Consider the following 26,096-nt stretch of genomic DNA (forward strand, 5'->3'; position numbering starts at 1 on the left):
CTCATGCCATTGTGTATTAGTGGTAAACAGTACAGTTCACCTAGATTGTTTTTTTTTTTCTGTTTACAACCTAGATTGTTAATGTACTCATAAAATTTAATTACGTTGCTGTTTGATTTTTGTGTGAATGTTATAACTTTAACTTACACATTTAAAAGTCCATTGACAGGTCTTTCTCTAACTCTGCCTTACGTTTTGTCCTGTTATCTGATGATTTTTCTTCTACATATATATACTAAATTTCAGTGTTCTGAAGATTTAATCTAATTCAAAAAGTGCTTTTAGGCCGGCAGTGATGGCTCATACCTATAATCCCGGCACTTTGGGAGGCCGAGGCAGGTAAATCATTTGAGGTCAGGAGTTGGAGACCACCAGCCTGACCAACGTGGTGAAACCCCATCTCTACTAAAAGTACAAAAAAATTAGCCAGGCGTGGTGGTGTATACCTGTAATCTCAGCTACTCAGGAGGCTGAGGCAGGAGTTTTACTTGAACCCCAGAGGTGCAGGTTGTAGTGAGCTGAGATCACACTACTGCACTCCAGCCTGGGCGACAGGCTCAAAAATAAATAAATAAATAAATAAAGTACTTTTAGCAGCTAGTTTTAGAATTAAATTGAAATTCTAGTTCCTGTGTTTCAGTTCATTCTGCAGCAATTTTAGAATTTGTATAACTTGTTTTTCAATTTAAATTAGATGTATTTCCTACAACAAAAACATCTCCATTTACCTTCCCCTACTTTCCCTTCATTCCTTTTCTCTTTTGTGAGGATTCCCTACCTTCCCTCCCCCACTCCATCCCCGGGAATTCTATAATTTTTGAAAGGGAAAGATTTGAGTAAATGTGTTTAAATCAACCTTTAAAGTTATTTGCAGAGAGCCAGAGAATGGGGTGGAAGAGTTATTTATAGTTAGGACAAAAATGCATGGCTTTCACCTGGAAATCTTCATTTGTCTAAAATAATAGGGATGTGGATTATGTACACACGTATGCCTGGTTTTGTTTTTATTTGAGGCAGGGTTTCACTCTGTCACCCAGGCTGGAGTGTAGTGGCGCCATCTCGGCTCACTGCAACCTCTGCCTCCTGGGCTCAAGCTGGGACTACAGGCGTGTGCCACCACGCTCAGCTAATTTTGTACTTTTTGTAGAGATGAGGTGTCACCATGTTGCCCAGGCTGGTCTTGAACTCCTGGGCTCAGGTGACCTACCTGCCTGGGCCTCCTAAAGTGCTGGGATTACAGGTGTGAGCCACAGTGCCTGGGCCATATGACTGTTTTAAGAAGAGCAATAAAATAGGTTAAGATATCAATTTTTTTGAACCAGAGTCTTTGGATTAAAATGTTGACTAACATTTACTACCTGTGTTTCTGGTTCCTCATCTGAAAATTAGGAGTGATAACTACCCATCGTGCAGAGTGACTGCAAGGAAGGAATAAGTGAATTCACGAATGTAACACACTCAACCTTGCCCAGCTCACAGTAGGTACTGTATCTGATAAGCTGCTATTGTCATCCCTTTTTAAAACTCCAAGATTATTCTGTTAGCCCTATTTATAAAATTCAGTCTGCTTTGCTTCCTGTGGTAATTTTAATTATTTTAAGAAATAACTTTCACAGTGCTTGACTGAGGTTTCAAACAAGTGATGATTCGATTGTCCGAAATGGAAGGTGAGGAAATGTAGCAATTTGAAACAAAAAGTAGTAGCTGTGTGTGTGAACTAATTGCCAAAAGGACCATGCCCTATTGGTGCTGTTTCCTCACAGATATCTGTCATATTTTCCAGAGTTTCCTTGCCAGTAACAGCTGATTGAGGTAGGACAGATGACAGTATCCCTGTTTTACAAAGGAGGAGACAGATTTGGAGGGGGGAATAACTTGCTAAAGCTGCATAACTAGTAAGCACAGCTTTTGGAGCCTTGGAGCAAGGTTCTTAACTATGTTAACATCTTGGTATATAGTAAACATGGCTTAGTGAGTTAAATCTCATCATGACTCTTCAAAGGTGACAGCCAAATAGCTACAAACATTATTGTCATCTTTTTAAAAAAGCAAATCTAAAGGTTTTTTTTTTTTTTTTTTGAAACAGGGTCTCTGTCACTCAGGCTGGAGTGCAGTGATGCAGCCTCAGCTTACTGCAGCCTTGACCTCCCGGGCTCAAGCCATCCTCCCACCTCAGCCTCCCAAGTAGCTGGGGCTACAGGTTCATGCCAGCATATCTGGCTACTTTTTTTGTATTTTTTGCAGGGGCTCACCGTGTTGCCCAGGCTGGTCTCAAACTCCTGGGCCAAGTGATCCACCCACTTCAAAGTGCTAGAATTACACGCCTGCCCTACGAATGTTTCCAGTGTTAGATGAAGAATGAGTCACTAGAGAGCAGACCCCTGCCACAGACCCATTCTAGGTAAGATGGAGAGTGGGTTGCACCTTTTTCTGTTCTTACATCTTTTTCCCTTGCATTTTTAGTCAAAGATCAGGTCCATCGATGAGCTACCCCATTCCACCTGTCTTACAGAAAGTACCTCACGGAGGTCTTCTGCCCACTGTCACAGGCACAGAAAGTACACCTGGCTCCTCTTCCTGCAGTGGTACCAGTTGGTTTAAAAAAAAAAAAAAAAAAAAAAAAGTCGGGCGCAGTGGATCATGCCTGTAATCCCGAAACTTTGGCAGGCCGAGGTGGGTGGATCACCAGTGGTCGGGAGTTCGAGACCAGCCTGACCAACATGGAGAAACCCTGTCTCTACTAAAAACACAAAATTAGCCAGGCGTGGTGGTGCATACCTATAGTCCCAGGTACTCAGGTGGCTAAGGCGGGAGAAACGCTTGAACCCGGGAGGCAGAGGTTGCGGTGAGCTGAGATTATGCCATTGCACTCCAGCCTGGGCAACAAGAACAAAACTCCGTCCCCCCCCCCCCAAAAAAAAAGTTTAACTGACTCTAGTAAGTCAGTAACTCCTCTAAAGGAAGTCCTGAAACTTTGGAGAGAGATTTCACTAATTGCCAGTTCACCAATATATGGCCCCTGAACATTGTATCTCGAAGTCTTCTGAATCTGATGAAATTACCTATGTGTGGTGTTCTACCACCAAGATCACAAATGGGTACTTCTGATTGCATCAGGTGACTCTACTTGGGTTTAAAATTTCTGTATGTAATTATGTTTAAGATTCTCTATGTGATCCATTTTCACCTGAAAGACCTTAGATTGTTCCCAGAACTATATGCCTTGGGTCAAATAGTGTATGTGCACAACCAGCATCCCACCTGTTCTTGATTGGGTGTGTGGTATGTCACAAGGGTACTAAGGTCTTACTTCTATTATATGACAGACATCAAACTCAGATACTAAAATTACCTGATCCAAAGAATGAGCATGACTGATTTGTCACTAATATGAGTCATGTTTTCGGTGTTTCAAATGATCTTACGTCATATTGCATCCTAAGAGCATCTCTTTATGTCCGCTACTTGCCAAATTTATAGCTTCCTCTCGAGATATTTAGAAAGATGAAAGTGGAAGAAAGCATGGGTTTGGAAGTCTGACCTGGCTTTGCCTCCCAGCTTTGTTACTTAATAACATGTGACCTTACAGAAATCACTAACCTTTCTGGGGTCTTATTTTCCTTGTCTGTAAACTATTTCAATAGCACCTGCCTCATGGGAACTACGAGTGGGGCTCAGTTGTTTTCCCAGCTTATAATGGCACGGGCTGCAACAAAATGGAACAAATGCCACAGACGCAGAAGACAGATTCAAGAGGCCCCTATCAGAGGGTCATTATGTGTTTTGTATTTTTGGGGGGTTGGACCTGAGAATGGTTGGGAGATGTGAGGAGGAGTTGCTCAGGAGACCTGGCAGCAGTCTCCTACCTACTGGCTTGGAAGTTTTCTGTATTTAACCCATGTCTGTGCGTAACTGCTTAGTCTGAGCCCTGCCTGTCTTCTTGACTGTGGCACGCTCTTTAATGCCTCCTTTCCCCACTCCAGTACACACAGCTGTTGTGGAAGTGTGCATGTCCACCAAGGCGGAACAGGACTGCTGCAGGTTGGGGTCCCAACTGGTCTGTGTTTTCATCACTTTGGGGATGCTGTTTAGATCCCAAGAGTGTTTATGTTGAAACCACTATGAAAATTCAACACTATTGTGGTTTCTGAACTAATGTAACAAAATTTATTGATACTTTGACAATGAATTTTAACTTCATTAGTAGGAATGAATATACACATACATACATATATTTTAAGGAGTTTTGCTGGAGTACAATGGCAGCTCACTGCAACCTCCGCCTCCCGGGTACAAGTGATTCTCCTGCCTCACCCTCCCGAGTAGCTGGGATTACAGGCATGTGCCACCATGCCAGGCTAATTTTTATATTTTCAGTAGATACGGGGTTTCACCGTCTTGGCCAGGCTGGTCTTGAACTCCTGACCTCAGGATCCACCCACCTCGGCCTCCCAAAGTGCTGGGACTACAGGCGTGAGCCACCGCATCCGGCCATAGTAGAAATATTTTTAAAGTTTAATTTCTGTGAGCTTCCTTCCCAGAAGTATAGACTATGTATGTACCTAGCTTTTAGTGAAAAAGCTTTAAAAGAAATTCAGCTTGGAAGAATGAGATCATGTATTTTTCTAGATGCAGAATTAGCCATGTAGCAACCAAGTTTGTATGAGAAACTTTACACTTAAGCAACATGAGTTATTTGTCTTATGTCAATAGCATTTTAATATTCAAACATATTTACCCTTACATTTGACTAGAAGAATACGTGCTTTGTAGTTTTGGGGGGTGAAATAACGTTTAGGGGAATGAAGCTATGCTAAAGTGCAGTTTAAGATGTTTCTTTGCTGATTTTTTAAAAAATTACACAATAAGGAAAGTAGTAACCTTTAATTGTAAATTGGCATATTTGTGATCAAGACTTAGAAGAAGTGACAGGTGATAGACTTTCCAGTGGCGGTTGTGGAAGATGTTCATTCCACCAATGACCATGGAAATTGCTTAAGCCAAGTTTCATGTTCTGCAAGGGTCCCCAAACCCCAAGCCACAGACTGGTACTGGTCTGTGACTTGTTAGCAAACTGGCTGCACAGCAAGAGGTGATGGGCTGTTGAGTGAGCATTACTGCCTGAGCTCCACCGCCTGTCAGATCAGAGGCAGCGTTAGGTTCTCATAGGTGCACAAACCTTACTGTGAACTGCGTATGCAAGGGATCTAAGGCTGTACGCTCCTTATAAGAATCTAGTGCCTGATGATTGAAGTGGAACAGTTTCATCTCGAAACGATGCCCTCAACTCCCGTCCGAGGAAAAATTGTCTTCCACGAAACCAGTCCCTGGCGCCACAAAAGTTGGGGAGTGCTGTTCCACCACGGAAATTCATTGTATGAAGTTTACTCCTCCCCACATCTCTGTAAAAAACTATATTCAGAGACACAATTTTCGAAAAGCAGAGTTCTCATTGCCACGTTAGAAGGAACAGCATTCCCCCATTTATTTATATTTTATTTTATTTATTTATTTTTTTGAGACGGAGTCTTGCTCTGTGGCCCAGGCTGGAGTGCTGTGGCGAGATCTCGGCTCACTACAAGCTCCGCCTTCCAGGTTCACGCAATTCTCCTGCCTCAGCCTCCCCAGTAGCTGGGACTACAGGTGCACACCACCGCGTCCGGCTAATTTTTTGTTGTATTTTTTACTAGAGACAGGGTTTCACCATGTTAGCCAGGATGGTCTCAATCTCCTGACCTCGTGATCCCTCTGCCTCAGTCTCCCAAAGTGCTGGGATTACAGGCGTGAGCCACTGCGCCCGGCCTTCCCCATTTATTTATTGGCCTGGCACTGCAAAATAAAAGTGGCAACAAAGTGACTTGTTTTGAACTTGTAATATAAACACTTCAAAAAGCTCTTTTCCTCTCACAAATCAGCCATCTTGGCACTAGAGCTGTTTCCTTCACTGGGTCACTGAGTTGAATAAGATCGTGATGGAAACACTGACAGCTTTAGTAGTTTGCCATTACCACACAATTTAAAATTAAAGTCTGATCCTGGTCTCTACAAGAAATATTCATAGGTTACAATTACTCTTCTGGCCTGGGCGAGGTGGCTCACGTGCCTGTAATCCCAGCACTTTGGAAGGCTGGTGGGAGGATCGCTTGAGCCCAGGAGTTTAAACACCAGCCTGGGCAATATAGGCAGACCCTGTCTCTACAAAAAATAATGACTATTCTGTGTCCATTTACCCTTTTCTGATAGACTAATACTGTACCATATACAAGTTATTTAACAGATTTTAGTAAATATTGTTTAATTGACAAAAAGCCAAACATGGGAGCTTTCTGTGTACCTTTCTCAACTACTTCCCTAGACTGCATCATGAACATGTTATTAGGTGGTGTTCTTGTTTCATTGTTTCCAAAACTATGAAATCTTCATGGTCCCCCCCCCACCACCACGCCCCACACCCTGCACCTAAGTGTGAAATGAAAACAGGATAAGCTACAGTAACAAATTAACCCCCCCAAAGTTTGTTTCTCAGTTATGCAAAATCCACAGTGAGCTTGATAACTCTCCTAGGCAACTTTACAAGACAATTCTTCTCCAGGTGATGGCTGGGGCACCCAGGCTGCTTGCATCTTATGGTTCTATTCACATCAATCTGTAGTTACAGGAGAGGAAGGCAGGAAGGGAGGGAGCATCCTAGTTCTTAAATGCTTTGGACCAGATTTATCATTCCTTTCTAGAACTGAGTCGTGGCCTCAAATCAGCTGCACAGGAGGTACTATGTCTCTGTCACCATCAAGAATTTGCGTATGACAATCCAGATTTACGTGTAACCTGCTTGTACCTTTTAAAGGGAATCTCTACTTCACATACATACATAGCTAGTGTGTGGTTCATGACTTTTGCCAGAGTTTGGGAGCTGTGTGGAACAGGAACCTGAAGAGCTTAGCTGAAAACCTCTCGTCGGTAGGAATCCACTGAGGTGGTTACAGATGCCTGAGGCTCGGATGGGAAAACCTTGAGAACCATACCCAAGAATAAGAGCAAACCAGCTCAACGCCGTGCCCTCTGCCTGGTGGTTCATTTCGATTGGTTTATTGTGTAGATATTGAAGAAAAACAGAATATTTTAGATTGACATTTTTAAGTGAAAAAAAAAAAGATTCTAGAAAAAAGCCAGGATTATTTTAGACTCAGTTAATTATTTGAGATTCTCTTTTCCAACAACTCTACCACAGACTTTGACTTGGAATTACAAAGATGGAGAAAATAAACATTTCACTTGAACAGGGGTTTGTGTTTAAGGAAAGAGTAACAAGGACAATTTGTCGAGCACTTATGGTATACCAGTCACTGTAACCTACATTTCCTTGAATCCCCAAAAACAACCCTATGATTATGCCATGTTGTAGGTGGAAGAAGGGAGGGGTGCACTGGAGAGAGATTAAGTTGTTTGCTCAAATAGCAGGGATGGGATTTAACTCGAGCCTGGCTGACTCCAAAATTCAACTGAATTAGACATCACTAATTCTATAATCCATCAGCATCTTTTAAAAAATAAAAGTAACAAAGTGAGCCTGAATACATTTTAAATGTCAAATATTCTTACAATGTTCTTGTGTTTTGAGAGTCTGAAATCCCCAACACACTATGCAGAAACCTTTGAAGTGACCAAATGGCAGGGCGGAGTATTCAGTCAATTCATGGTGCAATATCTTTTTTTTTTTTTTTTTAGTATCTCGGTGTTGCCCAGGCTGGAGTGCAGTGACACCATCTCAGCTCACTGCAACCTCCGCCTCCCAGGTTCAAGTAGTTCTCCTGCCTCCGCCTCCCGAGTAGCTGGGATTACAGGTGGGCACCACCACGCCTGGCCAATTTTTTTGTATTTTTAGTGGAGACGAGGTTTCGCCATGTTGGTTGGCCTGGCCCATGGTGCAATATCTAATAAATTACATTTAACTTCCACGGATCGTGTTTGATACAGCTTTTTGAGATTTATAGTTATTTAATGAGATACTTAATTTTCTTTACAGAAAAGCAGTTGTATTGGGGAATTTTGAACAGTTTTTTGCTTAAACACTTTGGATTCAAGACCCACCTGGGGAAAAGTATAAATAGTGTTCTCTGGTTCTGAGTGAAGTCTGTAAATGTAGTCAGGGTGCAAGACAGCTCTGTTCCCCCCCCCCCGCCCTGCCCCCCCCCTTTTTTTTCCGAGTCGGAGTTTCACTCTTGTTGCCCAGACTGTGGTGCAGTGGCGGGATCTCGGCTCACTGCAACCTCTGCTTCCCGGGTTCAAGCGATGCTCCTGTCTCAGCCTCCTGAGTAGCTGGGATTACAGGCGTAAGCCACCATGCTTGGGTAATTTTTTGTATTTTTAGTAGAGACGGGGTTTCATCATATTGGTCAGGCTGGTCTTGAACTCCTGACCTCAGGTGATCCACCTGCCTCAGCCTCCCAGAGTGCTGGGATTACAGGCGTGAGCCACCGCGTCCGGCTGACAGCTCTGTTCTTTAAGGATCAAATGATGTGTGTGTGTGTGTGTGTATATGTAGTTTTTGTTTTTCTTTTTTGAGACAGGGTCTCGCGCTGTCACCCAGGCTGGAGTTCAGTGGTGCAATCACAGCTCACTGCAGCCTCAACTTCCTGGGTTCAAGCAATCCTCCCACCTCAGCCTTCCAAGTACTAGAGGCTCAAACCGCCACATCCAGCTGATTTTGTTCATTTTTTGTAGAGATGGAGATCTCACTATGTTGCTCAGGCTGGTCTCCAACCCCTGGGCTCAAGTGATCCTCCCAAAATGCTGTGATTACAGGCATGAGCCACCACACCCAGCCTAAATTGTATCTTTTAAACAACTTAGTGGGGATTTTTTTAAAAACAACTTTGTGGTTTTGGATGGCAAATTCAAGAATACAGAGCCTGGGACCTGGGTGTTAGAGGCAGAGTAGCCCTTGCCTTTCTGTCACACCGGGTCACATACACAGCAAACCTCCAGAGATAGCCCATGCCCCCCCCGGGGGGTGGTGGGAAATGGTTTGAAACCTCCTCCCCTCCCCACCGTGCTCCTTTCCGTAACTTCCTCCCAGGAAGGCAGGCCCCTCCCCACTCAAATCCCTGTCCAGGGTCCAGAGAAGGGAGTGGCCCAGGCAGAGAACCCCATTGAGTGCCCACATGCCAGGGACTGACTGCCACCCCTTCGACTCTTAACCTAGCACCCAATGGAGCTACACTCATTGCCTGTGCCTTTATGCGGCATATGGTGAATGCCCGCTGGGCGCTAGGTGCTGGAGAGAACTAAGTCAGACTTTGTCCCTGACACCAAGGCTTGAAGACAGATGGGTGTAACCCCTGAGGCCACCTCCCCTCCTCACAGGTCGCATTGTAGCACTTTCTCACCCTAGCCGTCCACTGTGCCTCTGCTGCTGTCAGTCTGCAGCGGCAGAAGGATGCCCGCGCCCAGGAAGAATGCTGAAGCCAGGTGTGTGGCCCCTGCAGTGGTGCAAGCTCCCCCAGCAGCGGGCGGCCATTTGACTAGGCTGAATCGAGTTGGCTTCACAACCGAGGACTGATCACTGACTACACCATCTCCTTGTTGGGTAAAACAAACCCTAAACCACTGTTATTTTAAATTCTGATCAAAATGAAGATACTAATAGCCCTGGGGGCTGAGTTCTGAGAATCCCCCACGAGCTGCCCAAGGACCTTGCACCCAGGTAGGTCCTCCATGCAGCCCTGCAGTTGCAGCCTTGGTCTGTTTCTGCTCCAGCATCCCCGCCCCACACCTGCCCGGGTCGCAGGCTTGCTGAAAGAATCCCTGGATGGTTCCGATTTCCACCTGGGTACTAGGTATGGCCCCAACTCTACTACCCCCAGCCATATGCGTGTTGGAGAGACATTTAACCTTTCTGGATTTCTCGGTTTTCATCTATAAAATGAGGGAATCGAGAGGGAGGATCTCCACACTACTGCCCTGATCCATAGGCATCAGTGTTTTTCAAAGCCACCAGGGCTGAGAAGTACTCGTCCATCGTTGCTTTTCTGAGCTCAGGGTTGAAAGAGTCCTTTGGCTAAAGAGCTGAAGAAGAAAGAGGACGCGCTCTCACCCTATCCAGCTTTTGGTTCTTCCAGGTCCGCTACAAGACCAGGGAAAATGTGAGTTACTCCTCCAGTCACAACTAGAGCAGGCAGGTGGAGGGTGGGGGATGAGGTGCGGCACGGCACTTTGCTGGACTTTAGTTTTTGGGGATAATGAACTCCTGAGATTCCTCCCACGCCATCAGGCTGGGAATGACTATGGCTCCTTTCTTAGGGATGCTCCGCCTTTCCCTCCTGCTCACAGGGAAACTGCCGACAGCTCCACGTTGGCCTGGCTTTTGAATCTATGTTCCATATGAATTTTTTTTTTTTTTTTTTAAACGAAAGGCCCCTGCTTGCTAAAAAAGGTTTTTCAGACCACTGACCTATGTAAGGGGCAAGCTCCCTGGGTACTTCACTGCCAAGAACAAAAAACACCCCCCTTATAAACACTCCCCAGGGCAGTGAAGTCTAAGCCCCTGAGCGTGGCATGCAAGGCCTTTGGCGATCTGGCCCCGCTCCCCCTTCTGTGGCAACTGCTACCACTCCATACTTTTCACATTCCAGCCACCAGAGCTGTTTGTAGTTCCGGGACACACCACGTGCCACATTCCTGTGAGTCCTTGCAGAAGCTGTTCCCTCTGCCTAAGAGAAGCTCTTCCTTCCACTTTGACCACCGAAGAGAACCTCTATGCATCCTTCAGTGCCCTAATAGTAGCTGCCCGCGAACGCCTTCCTTGATCCCGCACATGTTAGTTACCCAGCCTCTGGGCTATTCTGTCCTCTCGCTCAATCACTAGATCCGAAATGGCTAATTTACAGGTAGCCCAGTGGGATGCTTTTGGATTCGGGACACCTGGGCCCAGACTCAGCCTCCCCGCCCCGGCGCCCCCGGGCCTGTGCACAGCAGGAGCCTCCGCTGCCCGCGGGTGTGGGTTGGACGAGGCCAAGGGCAGCAACCAGCCCGGGGCGAGGCCCGAGACCAGCACTGCCCTCGGAGGAAGCCGGGTGGGGGCGGTGCTCCTGAAGGCTCCAGCCCCGGGGAGGGAAGCCGGCCCCGCACCTCCCGCACTGGGCGCTCAGACCCCTGGTGCTTCTACGGCGTCTGAGGGTATCTCAGCCACCGAAGGGTGTCTCTGCCGCACCCAACGGGTCCCCCGGTGGAGAGATTTGCCTTCACATCTGATTAAAGGGGGCTTCGTTTGGTGAAGGCGCCCAGGCTCATCCCCCACGCATCCGCACTGGGTCGGCGATGGAAAGAAAGCGGGTGACCAAAGCCCTTCTTCCAAAGAACAGAAAGTGCCCCACCGCGACGCCCCGGCCCCGCCCAGGGGCCCTGTGAGACCGGCCCGGAGACCCCGCGGCCGCTGGCGGGGCGCGGTTTTCCCAGGCTCCCGGCGCCACCTGGTGGCCCGTGGTGCGCACTGCGGTCTCCGCTCAGGAGGCCCCTTTGGCTCGGATCCCACTCCACGTGGGCGGCGGTAAGACCGGAGTTCCTGAACAAAGGTGAATGTCGTTCCAGGAACCTGCTGTGTGGGGACAGAACTGAGGCGTGGGACCGGACAGACCTACGTAGATTCAGCTCCTACCCGAAGCGGGGGCCTCGGTTTGAGCTCTCCAGGCGCACCTGCTTCCTGGGGACTGGGGGAATTAACTCAATACCTCACCCAGCACTTCTCTTTAAAACCATCCCCTTTTCTCACTGAAGTTCATTTGTAAAATTAGCCATATCCAATGCAACTATTATTTTTTCCCCAAAATATGCTAAAATAAAATACATAGGCATTAAAGGAGGAAAGACAGTTTTCTTCACTCTGGGTAACACCAGTCCACGCGATCAAGTTCTGAACCTGAACCTGCCCTGAGGCCTGACCGGTAGCTCCTCCCTGCCTCTTCTGTCTCCTTCCGATTCAGCCACAGTGAACCCTCACCTGTCCCCTCCTGGAATATGGCAGCGTCACGGTGCCAAAGATCCCAGAGGGTTGTCCTCTTTTCTCAGGTTGTACTACTTACCTAAGAGAGACCTGAATTTGGGAAAATGAATTAGTCTCTAAAGTTTCATGCCCTTTAAAAACAAAACCTTGACAGAGACCAAGGCAAGTAACCGTTCATTGAAATCAGAATGAGCTTTGAGCTCCTGGACTCATACAACAGGCACCTGTTTCTTCTTGATTTTATGAGGCTCCTCTAGCAGTTCTGTTCCTCACCACCAAGAAGCACACAGGTTGTTTAGCCATTGATCTCGAGTGGACGTGTTGGAACCATGCATACTTCACTACCTGATGGTAACACTGTTTCCAGAGTTCTAGAGGTCAAAACAGCGCCTGGGTACAACGTGGACTCTTGCCATTGTGTTTCCGGGCTCTTTCAGCATAGCTGTCTGAGCTACACAGTTCTGGCCAAACTGATTTACAAACACAACACAGCATTGCAAATCAGTCACAGCACAAGTCTATTCAGGGAAATTTCATGGATAATTCTAACCTAGGGACAGTGTTGGGGGTTTTTTGGCAGAGAGCTCCCTTAGTCTGATCAGTCATAACGCTGCTGGGGGAAAACGCTTCCCCAGCCCTGCAGCAGGGGCCGTCCTGGACAGACTGAAATGAAAGGCTTCAGAAGAGATGGAACAAGGCTTCGTTTTTTGTTTTTTTTTTTTTTTTTTTTTTTTTTTTTTTTTTTTTTTGAGACAGAGACTCGTTCTTTCGCCAGGCTGGAGTGCAGTGGCGCGATCTTGGCTCACTGCAGGGTTCAAGCGCTTCTCCTGCCTCAGCCTCCTATCTGGGACTACAGGTACCTGCCACCACGCCCGGCCAATTTTGTATTTTTAGTAGACGGGGTTTCACCATGTTGACCAGGATGGTCTCGATCTCCCGATTTCGTGATGCGCCTGCCTCGGCCTCCCAAAGTTCTGAGATTACAGGCGTGAGCCACCGCGCCCGGCCCAGAACAAGGCTTTTTCTGGCTCTGTAAGTCTCCCATTCATCCACCCCCTAGATCAAAATAACCCTATTGTTTTTAGTAATTAAAAAGTAATTCGCGCCACTGCACTCCAGCCTGGGTGACAGAGTGAGACTCCGTCTCAAAAAAAAAAAAAAAAAAAAAAAAAGGCAATTTAAAGCCTGGCACGGTGGCTCATGCCCGTAATGCCAGCACTTTGGGAAGCCGAGGAGGGTGGATCACCTGAGGTCAGGGATTCAAGACCAGTTTAACCAACACGTGAAACCCCATCTCTACTAAAAATACAAAAATTAGCCGGGCGTGGTGGCACGTGCCTGTAATCCCAGCTACTCAGGAGGCTGAGATAGGAGAATTGCTTGAACCTGGGAGGTTGCAGTGAGCCGAGATTGCACCACTGCACTCCAGCCTGGGTGACAAAGCAAGACTCTATCTCAAAAAAAAAAAAAAAAAAAAAAAAAAAAAAAGTAAAAAGTAATTGTGTTTTTAAAAAATTCTGGCAATACACAAGTTTATAAGAAATGAGAAGTTCCTGTAACCCCACTCCCAGCCACCATAATTCAAGTGCTTCTGGAAGAGTCTTGCCCTGAACCTCAGGCCGACTTCTTAGTGTGGGTCTCAAACCAGGCCAGCTTGGCAAACAGGACCCTCCCCAGGAAGCAAGGCCATGGAGAGTGGAGGGTAAGAAAGTCAGTCAGGGATTCATGAACTCTTATTCACAACTCTTGGTTGTGAAAAGAGACTTGATGATCAATTCTAATAGAGTTGGTTGTTAAGGTAATCAATGGGTTGGGAACCCAGCATATGGCTTTAGGAAAAGAGACTAGTGAAACTCAAATTGTTGTTACTATCCCAGTCATTGTCCAGGGACATTTTCTCCCTCAGGTTTACCGTCTAAGTGGCTGCTTCAAATTTTGCTAACCTTAGTGCCCATTCTGCACGATTCATTGGATCCTAAATAATGAAATCCATGAAGGACCTTGTTTCCTGATCCTGGGTCCCCAAGGGTTCTGGCCCCGCTAACTGTAAGGAAACCTCGGTTTCAGCCATCCCTTCCCTCTCCCCAGACTCAGCTGTGTTACTACCAGCATAACACAGCTCTGCAAACTCAGACACCTGCGGGCGGTGGGCGTGGGGGCTGGTGTACGCAGGTGGGGCTGTGGGAATTGGAGACTGGAGGACACAGACTCCAAGGGGCGTTCATTTCCCTGTAGGATTGATCTGTTGCCAGAACTTGTGACTTTGAGAAACCAGAAATCTGGATTTATGTGAAACCTTCTGATTTTTAAATGTTGGCAATTAATCCATATTTTAATATATACAGAGGAGTTCAAAGGAAACATGCCTGGGGGGAAACGGTTTGCTTCCTCTTGTCTGCTGGGCAGAGCACTCTTATTATTCACCCCATGTACAGGAAACACTTAATAAATGCTGGCTACTGTTATTATCCCAAGCCCCAGCAGCCTTCATGGAGCATGGACTTGTATCTTGCCAGGAAATACACTGTAACCTCAACTCTGGTAACACTGAAAATCTGTGGCCCGCCTCCATCAATGGCTGGAGTGTGGCGTTTTCTCTAAACTGTCAAGCGACCAGAGTACTCACGTTTGTGTAACTCCCTGGAGAGGCAGTGGGGCGGCATCTGCACTTGTCTGCACTCCTCACTCCTCTGCTCTTTTGCGGCGCATTCTCACTCTCCTCACCCCTCCCTATTCCCCTCACCTGTAGCCCCCAGCTGGGAGTGGGACCCACTTGCCCTTCCACGTACTGTTGTTCTAGTGCTTGAATAATTGGCTGTGGCATTAATTCCCCATTTTATCAACTGGCTTGATACACAAAAGGCCTATAAAGGAACACTTTGGTTAGCCAAGCTGGAAATTGTTCTTCCTAAATCTAATGCAAAAAAAAAAAAAAAAACCAACAAAAAACCCATATACACACATATATATATATACACACACACACATATATATGTGTGTATATATATATGTATGTATGTGACAAAAGGACCCCTCCTCTAACCTGTGCACTTTGCTTAGTGGTAAAAGTAGGTACCTAGCAAGAACGATGACCTTCCTATGCGCCTATTACTTCCCGCAGTTACAGGTCCACCCTCCCTGGGGAAGTTTTTTAAAACGCCAAGAGTCCAGGAATCAATATTCTAATTGAGGCAATTCTAATCTGAAGACAGGGTTGAAACCTTGCTGGGTAGTCAGATAATTAAAGAACTTCATCTTCAGGGTCACAGGGGGAAGGCCCAACCTTCCTTCACAAGTTACTGATAAAAAATAGGGCCACTCTGGAAGAAAAAACTTTTTCACAAATCAATCATTTAAATAAGATGTATTTAATTTTCTAATAAAATGCACCTGTAGTCAACTGCTGCTGAAGGCTTTAATGCCCATGGCTTTCCTACTGTGACCTGCTAAAATGTAGGTCTGGCTAAGCCTTCTTCAGCTGCCAGAGAATGTTCCCTTCACCCAGACTCTCCAGGTCTCTGCTCAGCTGAGACTCTTCACTTGCTGCAGTTTGCGTGAAGTTGCTTCATGTTCCCACCTAAACCACAGGTTCCTTAACAGTGGGATCGGGGCTTCCATGTCACTACCGTAGCTCCAGCAGCCCACCAGTCTCTCATCTTCACTATAGTCAAAAGCAGAAATGTTTGGACATCCAAGGTAGAGCCATCTTTGAGCTTTAGTAGGTGCCTCTCAGGTGAGGAAGAGGCCACAAGGTAATTTCGAGGTCTTCAGAATTTTCAGGAAATGAACTAAGTTAAACTGCTCCCAGGTAAGCACAATTAGTAATGAACTAAAAATAAAACAGAAAAATCGGAGGGGAAAAGGTAAAATCATTGATATGGTTTCGCTGTGTCCCCACCCAAATCTCTTCTTGTAGTTCCCATAATCCCCATGTGTTGAGGGAGGGATCTGGTGGGAAGTGATTGGACTATGGGGGTGGTTTCCCCACTGCTGTTATCGTGAGAGTGAGTTCTCACGAGATCTGATGGTTTCATAAGCCTCTGGCATTTCCCCTGCTTGCGCTTCTCTCTTCTGCTGCCATGTGAAGAAGGTTCTTGCTTCCCCTTTGCCTTCTGCCATGATTTTAAGTTTCCTGAAGTCTCTCCAGCCACGTGAAACTAAGTCAATTAAACCTCTTTCCTTTATAAAATTACCCAGTCTTGGGTATTTTTTTATAGCAGTGTCAGAACAGACTAACACAGTCATTATCCTAGACTCAAAGTAGAGACTTAGCTAGCCAAGGAGGTTCAGGTGAGCGTCCCTCCTGAGGCTGGACCCCACTGCGCTGCCCTCCAGCCTTCGTGACTACCGTATTTAAGCAAAAGCTCAAACTCCCTAGTCCAGCACACGAGACCCAGCCCCATGCACACAAACACTCAAGACTTTTCCTAGCCTTGCATAGTTTCCTCACAGTTCACTGCAGCCTTGACTTCCTGTGCTCAAGCGATCCTCCCACCTCAGCCTCCTGAGTAGCTGGAACTCCAGGCACATGCCACCATGCCCAGCTAATTTTTAAATTTTTTGTAGAGACAGGGTCTGTGTTGCCCAGGCTGGACTTGAACTCCTGGGCTCAAGCAATCCTTCTGCCTTGGCCCTAAGGACTGATTCCCTGGTCTGTCTCCCTACAAGGCCATGGAAGTGGCCTACTGTCAGGGAAACTCTCTCTTACATCGTGTTTCTGGAGCCTGGCACCAGATCTACCACTGTTAAAGACTGAAACTGGTTTGTCTGAAGGCAGCAAAAAATAATGAAGTATTTTCCACCTCAGGGAAGATCCAACAAGCCAATCTAGGCTGAGTGTCTGTCCATTAGTTAGGTGAGTGTTAAGAGTCCCTCACTATCATGGTGGCACACACCTGTGGTCCCAGATATTCAGAAGGCTGAGGTGGGAGGATTGCTTGAGTCCCTAGGAGGTCAAGGCTGCTGTGAGCCAAGATCAAGCCACTGCACTCCAGCCAAGGTGACAGAGTGAGACCCTGTTTCAAAAAAAAAGAAAAAAAAAAAAGGTCCCTCAATCTCCCTAGAGATTAGTGTTTCATTTATGCTACTTCATCTGCCCAGGAAGAGAGCCCAGCCTGTCATCATTCCCAGATGAGAGCTGTGACTGCACCAGAGTTCACAAGCATTGCCTTGGAAGAAATGTATTAAAAAAAATCATTTTGTAAAACTTGAAAATTACTCACTCGCTTTCCACTAAGGGATCTCCTTAATATTTGTCTTTTAATGTAAAAACAACAAATATTAAGGAGATCTTAATATTTAAGAACTCTTTTAGAAAGTAGTAACTTTCTCAAGTTTTCCTATCCTGGAAAGCCAAAAATTATAACATTTAAATGTGCTTGTGAATACTTTCCTCACCTGTTATAAGCTCCTTTTCAAAAAACGGGATTAACTGAAATATTTTAGAAACATTTACACAGTGTAAACAGAAGCAGCTATGATTAGGGCTGGAGACTTCTTTCATCATTCAGTTTTAAGTACAAACCTGGCCCCAGAAACAGATCTACCCCCAAAACTGGCTGGCACTGAGACTCCTAGGAGAGTGCTGGGCTGGCGTTGACTTCAAGTGTCCAGCAGGGCAGTCAGGGGTGAGTGACGTGAGGGTGATGTGAGGGTGCTGCCACCTCAGCCATGTCCTCCCTGCAGGGGATCAGCATCTACAGACTTATACCAGGGCAATAACAGAGGAACCACTTCTGTCTTATTTCAAAAACATGGATATCTGCATTTAATTTCATTCAGTAAATCAACTCCAGTTAACTTACCATCTCTTAAAAACGGGAGAAAGCAAACATAGGACATGAAAAGTTAAAGATGCATGACATACTGGAGAGTAGTAAGACATACCGGAGAGTAGTTAAGTGCACACGTGGCAATTAAGGGTTGTAATTTAGATGTAACACAAGAAAAAAAGTAAAATTACTGTACTTTATTGCTGTATCTATGCTTTCCCAGTATAGCTATAATACTACAAGGAGCCACAGAGTGCCACCTTCTGGTTTAAAACTGTGACACCTTCTTTATTTCTTTTGAAATGCCACTTTATAAGGTGGACGTAGAAAGCAACAGCAGCAGTTACAAAATGTTGTCTGAGTGATTCAGAGAGCTCAAAACAAGGATCCGTGTATAGGCTGAAGAAAAAGACGTTCAATTAACAGTGAGCGCTGTGGAACTTTAACACAAGTCTTCAGGTGGAATTCCTGTGTAAACCTTAATAGAGATGCAACTCACGGAGACCAAAAGTAAAATCTCTTTACCGTTTAGTTTTGTGAAGTGGTCTGCAGTCTCGCAAACGACTTACAAAGTACAAGAAATGTTGCGTGTGAGTACTAGGCATAGAATATTTCATTTTCTTACGGAAAGAGCAGCAGGGGACAGGAAACCTAGTGGACGCCCCGTCACCACCTTTCCCGAAGATGCACACCCGCAGCAACGGCAGTGCAAGCCTGGCAGCAAGCCACCCTTACAATTCTTTTTGGTTGTTTAAAATACAAGCACTTTGACATCTCGCCCTCGCGCGTGAGCCCCACTCAACTTGGCAGGAAACAACCCACGTCCTCGTTTAGTATCCCCTGTAGGAATTATTTACAGGATGCCTACAGATACGGTACAAACTAGTATGAAATTAATGATAGTTTGCATTTCCAGACACACTCCCGTGGTTAAATAAATATACCACGCCAATTCTGAAGAACGGTTCAATGTTAAGGTGATTCAGAAGCACTGGCATCCACAGCCGCAGAAACAGGCTTCTCGCTGACTGGCGTGGACTCGCCGACTCTGTCCTCAACCGTGGCTGGGGCCTTGGCAGTGGGGGGCGTCACATCCACAGTGAGTGAGGAGGCAGCGTCTGCCTTTGCAGTAGTTGTGGCAGGGTCGGAGGGTGGGTTGCCGGTGGGCGGGAGGGAAGACAGCAGCTCTCCTGAGCTTGCTGCAGAAGAGCTCTCTGGAACCAAGGGGAATGACGGGAGGAACTCGGATGGCAGGGGGAGAGGTGCAATGCCAGGTAAGTTTCGGGGAGGCAAGGAAGGAAGAGGTGGCAGACCTAGGACAAAAACGGCATAGATCATACATCCTCCCAGCACTGAAAGGGCAGCAGGCATCGTCAAAGGGCTATTTTTATTTACATTTCATTAAGGAAACTGAAGCTGAGGAGGTAACACAAATCACAACCTTGTCTGATTTCCAGATAGAGGCGCTGGCAGGGTTAACTATTCCCTACAATTGCGGCTGCCCGCAGGAATAGGTTCTCAGCTTCTAGGCTCCATGTGACCTGGCCCAGCACTGGGGGAAACTGGCTCAGGGAAGAAAGATAGGATCCTTCCAGTCAGAACAGATAGCAGCCCACGCAGCAGGTGACACAGCTGCACTGGATGTCAGACAGGGGGACTCATGCTCACCCCTGCCAGCTGCAAGCTGTTACAGCTGCATTCCTGACAGACAACAGAGAGAGGTAGGCCACAACCCTCTTGCAAAGGCAGAAGGGAGGGGCCTGGATTCTTGCCCTTTCCACTGTCCTCAACAGGGATACTCAGCCTTTGCTTAAAACCTGTGATTGATAACTATTACACTCAGTGGACTCATTATGATGATTTTAAAATGCAAGGCCAGGTGTGGTGGGTCACGCCTGTAACCCCAGCATTTTGGGAGGCCAAGGCGGGAGGATCACTTGAGCCCAGGAGTTGGCGACCAGCCTAGGCAACACGGCAAAACCTCGTCTCTACTAAAAAAAATACAAAAAGTAGCTGGGCATGGTGGCACACATCTGTGGTCCCAGCTACTAGAGACTACAACGCCACTGAGGTGGGAGGACTGCTTGAACCCAGGAGGTGGAGGGTGCAGTGAAATGAGATTACACCACTGCACTCCAGCCTGAACAACAAAGTGAGACTCTGTCTCAAAAAAAAAAAAAAAAAAAAAAAAAATTAAAATGCATAATGAAGGAAAGGAGAATTATTTCAAGAAACAAAGGAAAGGCAGGGTATAAAGCACAGGTTCAGGGCAACCACCAGCTGGTGAAACTACTCAGAGTCTGTCAAATTTAGGGAAGGGGCAGAGGAGGAGCCAAGAATACAGGGCACAAAAGGTGGGGTGAGCGCTGCGACAGTAAATGGTAGTTTGACTACTACTGGTACTTCATTTTTATTTTTATTTATTTATTTATTTTGAGATAGAGTCTCATTCTGTCACCCAGGCTGGAGTGTGGTGGTGCGATCTCAGCTCACTACAACCTTCACCTCCCGGGTTCAAGCGATTCTCCTGCCTCACCTTCCCGACCAGCTGGGATTACAGGCACCTGCCACCATGCCCAGCTACTCTTTGTATTTTTAACAGAGACAGGGTTTCACCATGTTGGTCAGGCTGGTCTTGAACTCCTGACCTCAGGTGATCTACCCACTTTGGCCTCCCAAAGTGCTGGGATTATAGGCATGAGCCACTGTGCCTGGCCTAGTACTTCATTTTTAAACCTTTGGCCTGAAAACTAAGTAGGTTAAGGAATATATACAGATGTTGAGTGTTACAAGAGGGGTAATTCTCATCTAGACAGAAACAAGACGGTGACGATGCACACCATGGTGCTGTAAGATCACTCACTGGCATCACTGATGGGCCAAACTACTGAGATGGCCTAGTAAGTCAGGCCTCCCAAAGCTTAAGGTATGCTGGGTGATCATTAACCACACGGACTCGTAGGACGCTGCTCCTTCATTTTCAGAAAGAAAATCTGAGTGTAGACACTTGGAATATCTGCTACCTTAGACATATCCAGCTAACATTTCCCATAGTTTTAAGTATAAAAGCATTTATAAATAATGGAAGATATTCACGTTTGTTTTGTTTTTATATATATACATTTTTTAAAAAAAGAAGAATATTGGCTGGGCACATTGGGAGGCCAAAGCAGGAAGATTGCCTGAGCCCAGGAGTTCAAGACCAGCCTGGGCAACATGGTGAAACCCGGTCTCTACAAAAATACAAAAAATTAGCCAGGTGTGGTGGTGTGTGCATGTAGTCCCAGCTACTTGGGAGGATGAGGTGAGAGGATGGCTTGATCCTGGGAGGTAGAGATTGCAATGAGCCCAGATTGTGCCACTGTACTTCAGCCTGGGTGATAAAGCAAGACTCTATCTCGAAAAAACTACACAAAACAAAAAATACAAGCCCAGTCAGCTGAGCAGGGGAGATGTTTTATGGCATAATTTCTGGGCTTGGGCTACGCACAAAAGGCTCCACTACTTCCCCAGTGGCAGCGGCTCCAAATATGAAGAGAATGGCGGGGAATTCACTCACCTCCACTAGGCAGCCTGCATACCTTCATTAAAGTCAATGCAGCAGGGCCACGCCACTGTGCTTTATTGCTACCCTGGCTTTTGAGGCTAAGCCATCAGGGTGCAGAGATAGGAGGAGGAGCGGGAGGAGGAGGAGAGGCAGCAGGGACTCAGAAACATTCTTCTTTCCTCTTAAGCTTTTTTTTTTTTTTGAGATTAAGTCTTGCTCTATTGCCCAGGCTGGAGTGCAGTAGTGTGATTCTTCTGTCTCCACCTCCTGCATAGCTGCGACTACAGGCACTTGCCACTATGCCCGGCTAATGTTTATATTTTTTCAGTAGAGACGGGGTTTTGCCATGTTGGCCAGGCTGGTCTTGAACTCCTAACCTCAGGTGATCCACTCACCTCGGCCTCCCAAAGTACTGGGATTACAGGCATGATCCTCTTAAGCTTTTTAAACAAAAAAGATGAATATTTATTCGAAGTAGCTGAAATCTGTTAAACTGATTTGCTCTTTTCAGAAAAAATTGAGGAGGATGGGCATTCCTGAATAAAACTTTTATGAGAGAAAGTCCTAGGAGGGTGAGATCTGCAACATACCTGGGTTTACAAGTTCGGGTAAGCCAACCCCTGGCATGATGTGTGGTGCTGGGAGGTTGAGGTTGAGGCTGGGGAGGTTGGGCAGTCCTGCTGGTAAAGGCATCAGACCTGAAGAGAAGGCAGAAAAGAAAAAAAGGGAAATCACTTGACCTGGGGAAGAAATAAATCCTTGTGTATTAAAAACAATCCCAGCCACTTCTAAGTGACAGTACCAGAAGTCCACCTAACGTGTAGCAGTTTTGTATCATAATCATAATGCAACGAAATTTCACTTAACTGAAATATATTTCTCTACCTAAGTGATTAGATTAGGTGGCTAAATGGGTAAAGATGAAAATAAATAATACTCTTAACACTCTGGAGTAAGAATGATGATGGCCCGAGTGACTTGGAGAAAAGGCTGATTTGTTTCAGTAGATATAGAAGACAATGAAACTGAATTTTTCTTTGATGGTTGAGGTTTACAGTCTCTATGACTTTTTAAATTTCTTATTCTGAAAAATATTTGCAGACTTACAGTTGCAAAAGTAGTAAAAAGAATCCACCTTTCACCCAAATTCCCATGTCCATGTATCAGCACACTTGCTTCATCATTCTGTGTGTGCACATATTTGGTTCATGGCTTAATATGCTTGGATAATGACACTTTTAGTCATACATTAAAAGCGCTCACAATGAAAGTATATTTGATCACTAAAATAATATTTGATTATTATTGGCTGGATAAAGGAACTTGGTCTTCACTGGGAATATGAAGAGAAAAACACAAAAATTTAATTTAATGTTAGAGCTACTAAAGACCAAATAAGAAGCCTTCTCTTCTAGGCTCCCACGAATGACTGTCAGGAAGTCCTCACTAAGGAGACAATGGAGAATGGACTTCTGCAGATTCCTTATTCCTGGCGTATGCTGCACTGTGGTACTGCAGGGGCAGCAGGTGGCCGCTGGCCAGGGTAAGGAGCACTACGCTCGGCAGCTAACTAGCTGGTAAATGGCACGCACCTGTAGTCCCAGCTACCAGGGAGGCTGAGGCAGGAGAATCGCTTGAACCTGGGAGGCGGAGGGTGCAGTGAGCTGAGATTGTGCCATTGCACTCCAGCCTGGGCAACAAGAGCGAAACTCTGCCTCAAAAAAAAGGGCCGGGCATAGTGGCTCATGCCTGTAATCCTAGCACTTTAGGAGGCAGAGGCGGGCGGGTCACCTGAGGTCAGGAGTTTGAGACCAGCCTGGCCAACATAGCAAAACCCCATCTCTACTAAAAATACAAAAATTAGCTGGGTGTGGTGGCATGTGCCTGTCTACTAAGGAGAGCTGCCCTAGCTCTCATTTATCACAAACTTATTGCAGAGATAAATTGAGATTAAAAGACATAAAAAGTTATGACATAGGTAGAATATTTTTCATTGTTCTAAAGATGCAAATATCAGTAATACTGTTATCAACAGCCACATCTCTAGTCCCCTGGTGGTTACCTGGTAAAGTAGTAGCTGGGTTCATTGGTGGCACAGAAGTGAGGGACTGGTTTACTTGTGGTGGCAATAACGGTACTGTTGGTACACCTAAAAAGAAAGCACAATCTTTTCATCTCTAACAAATTTAGTTGACAAAAAATGAACAGAACACGTTAGGACAATCTGCAGTCCCTTCTTGCCCTGTGGTCAGGTCTTCATTTGGTCCCGATTTCCAGCTGCAACTGACTGTCCACCACCCTTTACTGCAGATCCACTAACTCTGCCCATGGCTCTCAACAAAGGCTGTTACCAGAGCCTGTGACAAGAGGGCAGGAGGCCGTGCAGTCCCACCCCAGCCCAGCTCACTGGACAAGAGGTTTACAACTGACCCAAGCAGGGCTGGATTAGAAAACTGTCTTAGACATTTGTATATGGGACACAAGGATTCTAGTCAATCTCAACTGGGCTCCTAAACTAAGATGCCATGTTAAGTCGGGGGTTGCAGGGGGACCACGTGCCCTGTGAAACAGTGAATGCTGGTCTGTGAAAGAAGAGAATGACATAGGTGGCTTGAAAGAGACAAAAGAGCACATGAACCTCTAGGATGAAGAGAATGACTTGGCTTCCTGAATGTCCATTTCCTTTTGACCTTAGGTTCTGGGACAGTCCTTCGAAGTCTAACACATTTCCATGTGTACTAACGTTAGCTTGAGGAGGTTATGTTCTTCATGTACAAGCCTTAGGATACCACCTAATCATGTTTACCACCTACCCCAGTGCGAGGTTTTGCTGATGTCGAAACAATAAATGAAAGCACATCTTTCACCTATTTAGCATTCATTTTCACTTATCTAGCACACAGATTCCAGATTTTGTCTTACAGATCTGCTTAAATATGGTAGCGGGAATAAATTGTGCCTAAAAGTATGAACCAACCATGCAGGCAGTCTATTATTTATTCATTTATCTACTTTTCTGTGGAATTCAGAGGCAAGCAAAAATAAGAAAAAAGTCTAACTGAAACACTGGCAAATGCTCTATTAGCTCCCAGACTGTATAATTTCACTCAAATATAAGAAGCTGTTTTCTAGTCTGTACCAAAGTGTTAGTGAGTGTGCACTTCGTAAGTGGTCAAACACAATAGCAATGCTGTAATTTTTTAATATTTGTTTTGAAATCTCGGTTTTAAGAAAATAAAAGCAGCTTGGATTGGTTAAGCAAATTTCTTCTATTTCCCAATAAAATCTTTCACGTAAGTTTCTTTCATTCTTTTTTTTGTTTGTTTGTTTGAGACGGAGTCTCCCTCTGTCACCCAGGCTGGAGTGCAGTGGCACAATCTCGGCTCACTGCAAGCTCCGCCTCCCGGGTTCACGCCATTCTCCTGCCTCAGCCTCTCGAGTAGCTGGGACTACAGGCGCCCGCCAGCACGCCCGGCTAATACTTTGTATTTTTAGTAGAGATGGGGTTTCACCATGTTAGCCAGGATGGTCTCGATTTCCTGACCTCGTGATCCGCCCGCGTTGGCTTCCCAAAGTGCTGGGATTACAGGCGTGAGCCACTGCATCCAGCTCTTTTCATTCTCAAAGGATAGATACATTCACAAGTCTCAAAAATAACTGACTAAATCTAAGCCAGGAATTCTAAATCTAGGGCCCATAAACGGGCTTCAGAAGGTCTGTGAAGCTCCTAAAATTGTATACAACAATTTTTGGAAGGCAGGTTCTTTACTTTCATCAGATTCTCAAAGGAGCTGAATGGACAGTTGAGTGTGGTCATTCGTTCAAGTTTTTTGGGGGGCACCTACTGTATGTTACACATTGTTCTAGGCACTGAGGCACTTTACAACATGAAGAAAACAGAAATCAGAACCTTCAGGAAATTTCCATTCTAATGAGGGGCAGGAAAAGGAAAGGAGAAAGATCAAATAAGTAAAATACATAGCATGTAAAATGGTGATACACTCGGGCCAGGCACGGTGGTTCATGCCTGTAATCCCAGCACTTTGGGAAGGTGAGGCAGGCGGGTCACCTGAGGTCAGTGGTTCAAGATCAGCTTGGGCAACATGGTGAAACCCTGTCTCTACTAAAAATACAAAATTAACTGGGCATGGTGGTGAGCACCTGTAATCCCAGCTACTTGGGAGGCTGAGGCAGGAGAATCACTTGAACCCGGGAGGTAGAGGTTGCAGTGAGCCAAGATCATGCCACTGCACTACAGCCTGGGCGACAGAGCAAGACTCCGTCTCAAAAAAAAAAAAAAAAAGGAAAAAGGTGATACACTGCAGAAAAATCAAGCAGGTCACAATGATCAATGCCACTTCAAAATCGTAGTCATTTTCTAAAAAATTTTATAATCCAGAAATCTTCAAATCCACAAAAAAGTTTAAAAAGACATATACTTTTATTTCTCTACAGTTACTTTTATATCTCTACAGTTACATTATATGGGCTATTATATTACATTATGTTACAATGTATGGGCTAATTTGCAAGCAACGTAACGAAAAGTGAAGATGGAAAAATGCCCATAAAAAAGTTGTTCCTCACGTGTTATGATGCTAGAATATTTTAGTCTTTTTAAATTTATTTACTCAAAAGTGATGACGTCAATTTCTTTCAGTCTCTTTTGAGCAATTCATGCTTTATTTACATTTGTCTTTAACCGTCAAGCAGCCATTTCTCTGCAGTGCCATAAGCCAGGGATCTCTGTGCATGTGCTTAAAAGACAATACAAGTATAA

The 26,096-nt window shown here is 45.6% G+C and overlaps 1 protein-coding gene across 1 annotated transcript in view; it reads right to left on the reverse strand.

Moving 5' to 3' along the window:
• Nucleotides 1-17,951: 17,951 nt before the first annotated feature.
• GORASP2 (golgi reassembly stacking protein 2) overlaps nt 17,952-26,096 on the reverse strand; it is a 38,917-nt gene continuing 30,772 nt past the window's right edge. Inside the window, exons 8-10 of the mRNA XM_050751353.1 lie at nt 23,379-23,465; nt 21,907-22,014; nt 17,952-19,082 (exon numbers count right to left, since the gene is read on the reverse strand). Coding sequence (XP_050607310.1) covers nt 18,742-19,082; nt 21,907-22,014; nt 23,379-23,465 — 536 coding nt within the window. The 3' untranslated portion in view covers nt 17,952-18,741. The remainder of the gene's footprint in view (nt 19,083-21,906; nt 22,015-23,378; nt 23,466-26,096) is intronic.

Source organism: Macaca thibetana, chromosome 12, assembly GCF_024542745.1.
Source record: "Macaca thibetana thibetana isolate TM-01 chromosome 12, ASM2454274v1, whole genome shotgun sequence".
NCBI classification, from domain to species: domain Eukaryota; kingdom Metazoa; phylum Chordata; class Mammalia; order Primates; family Cercopithecidae; genus Macaca; species Macaca thibetana.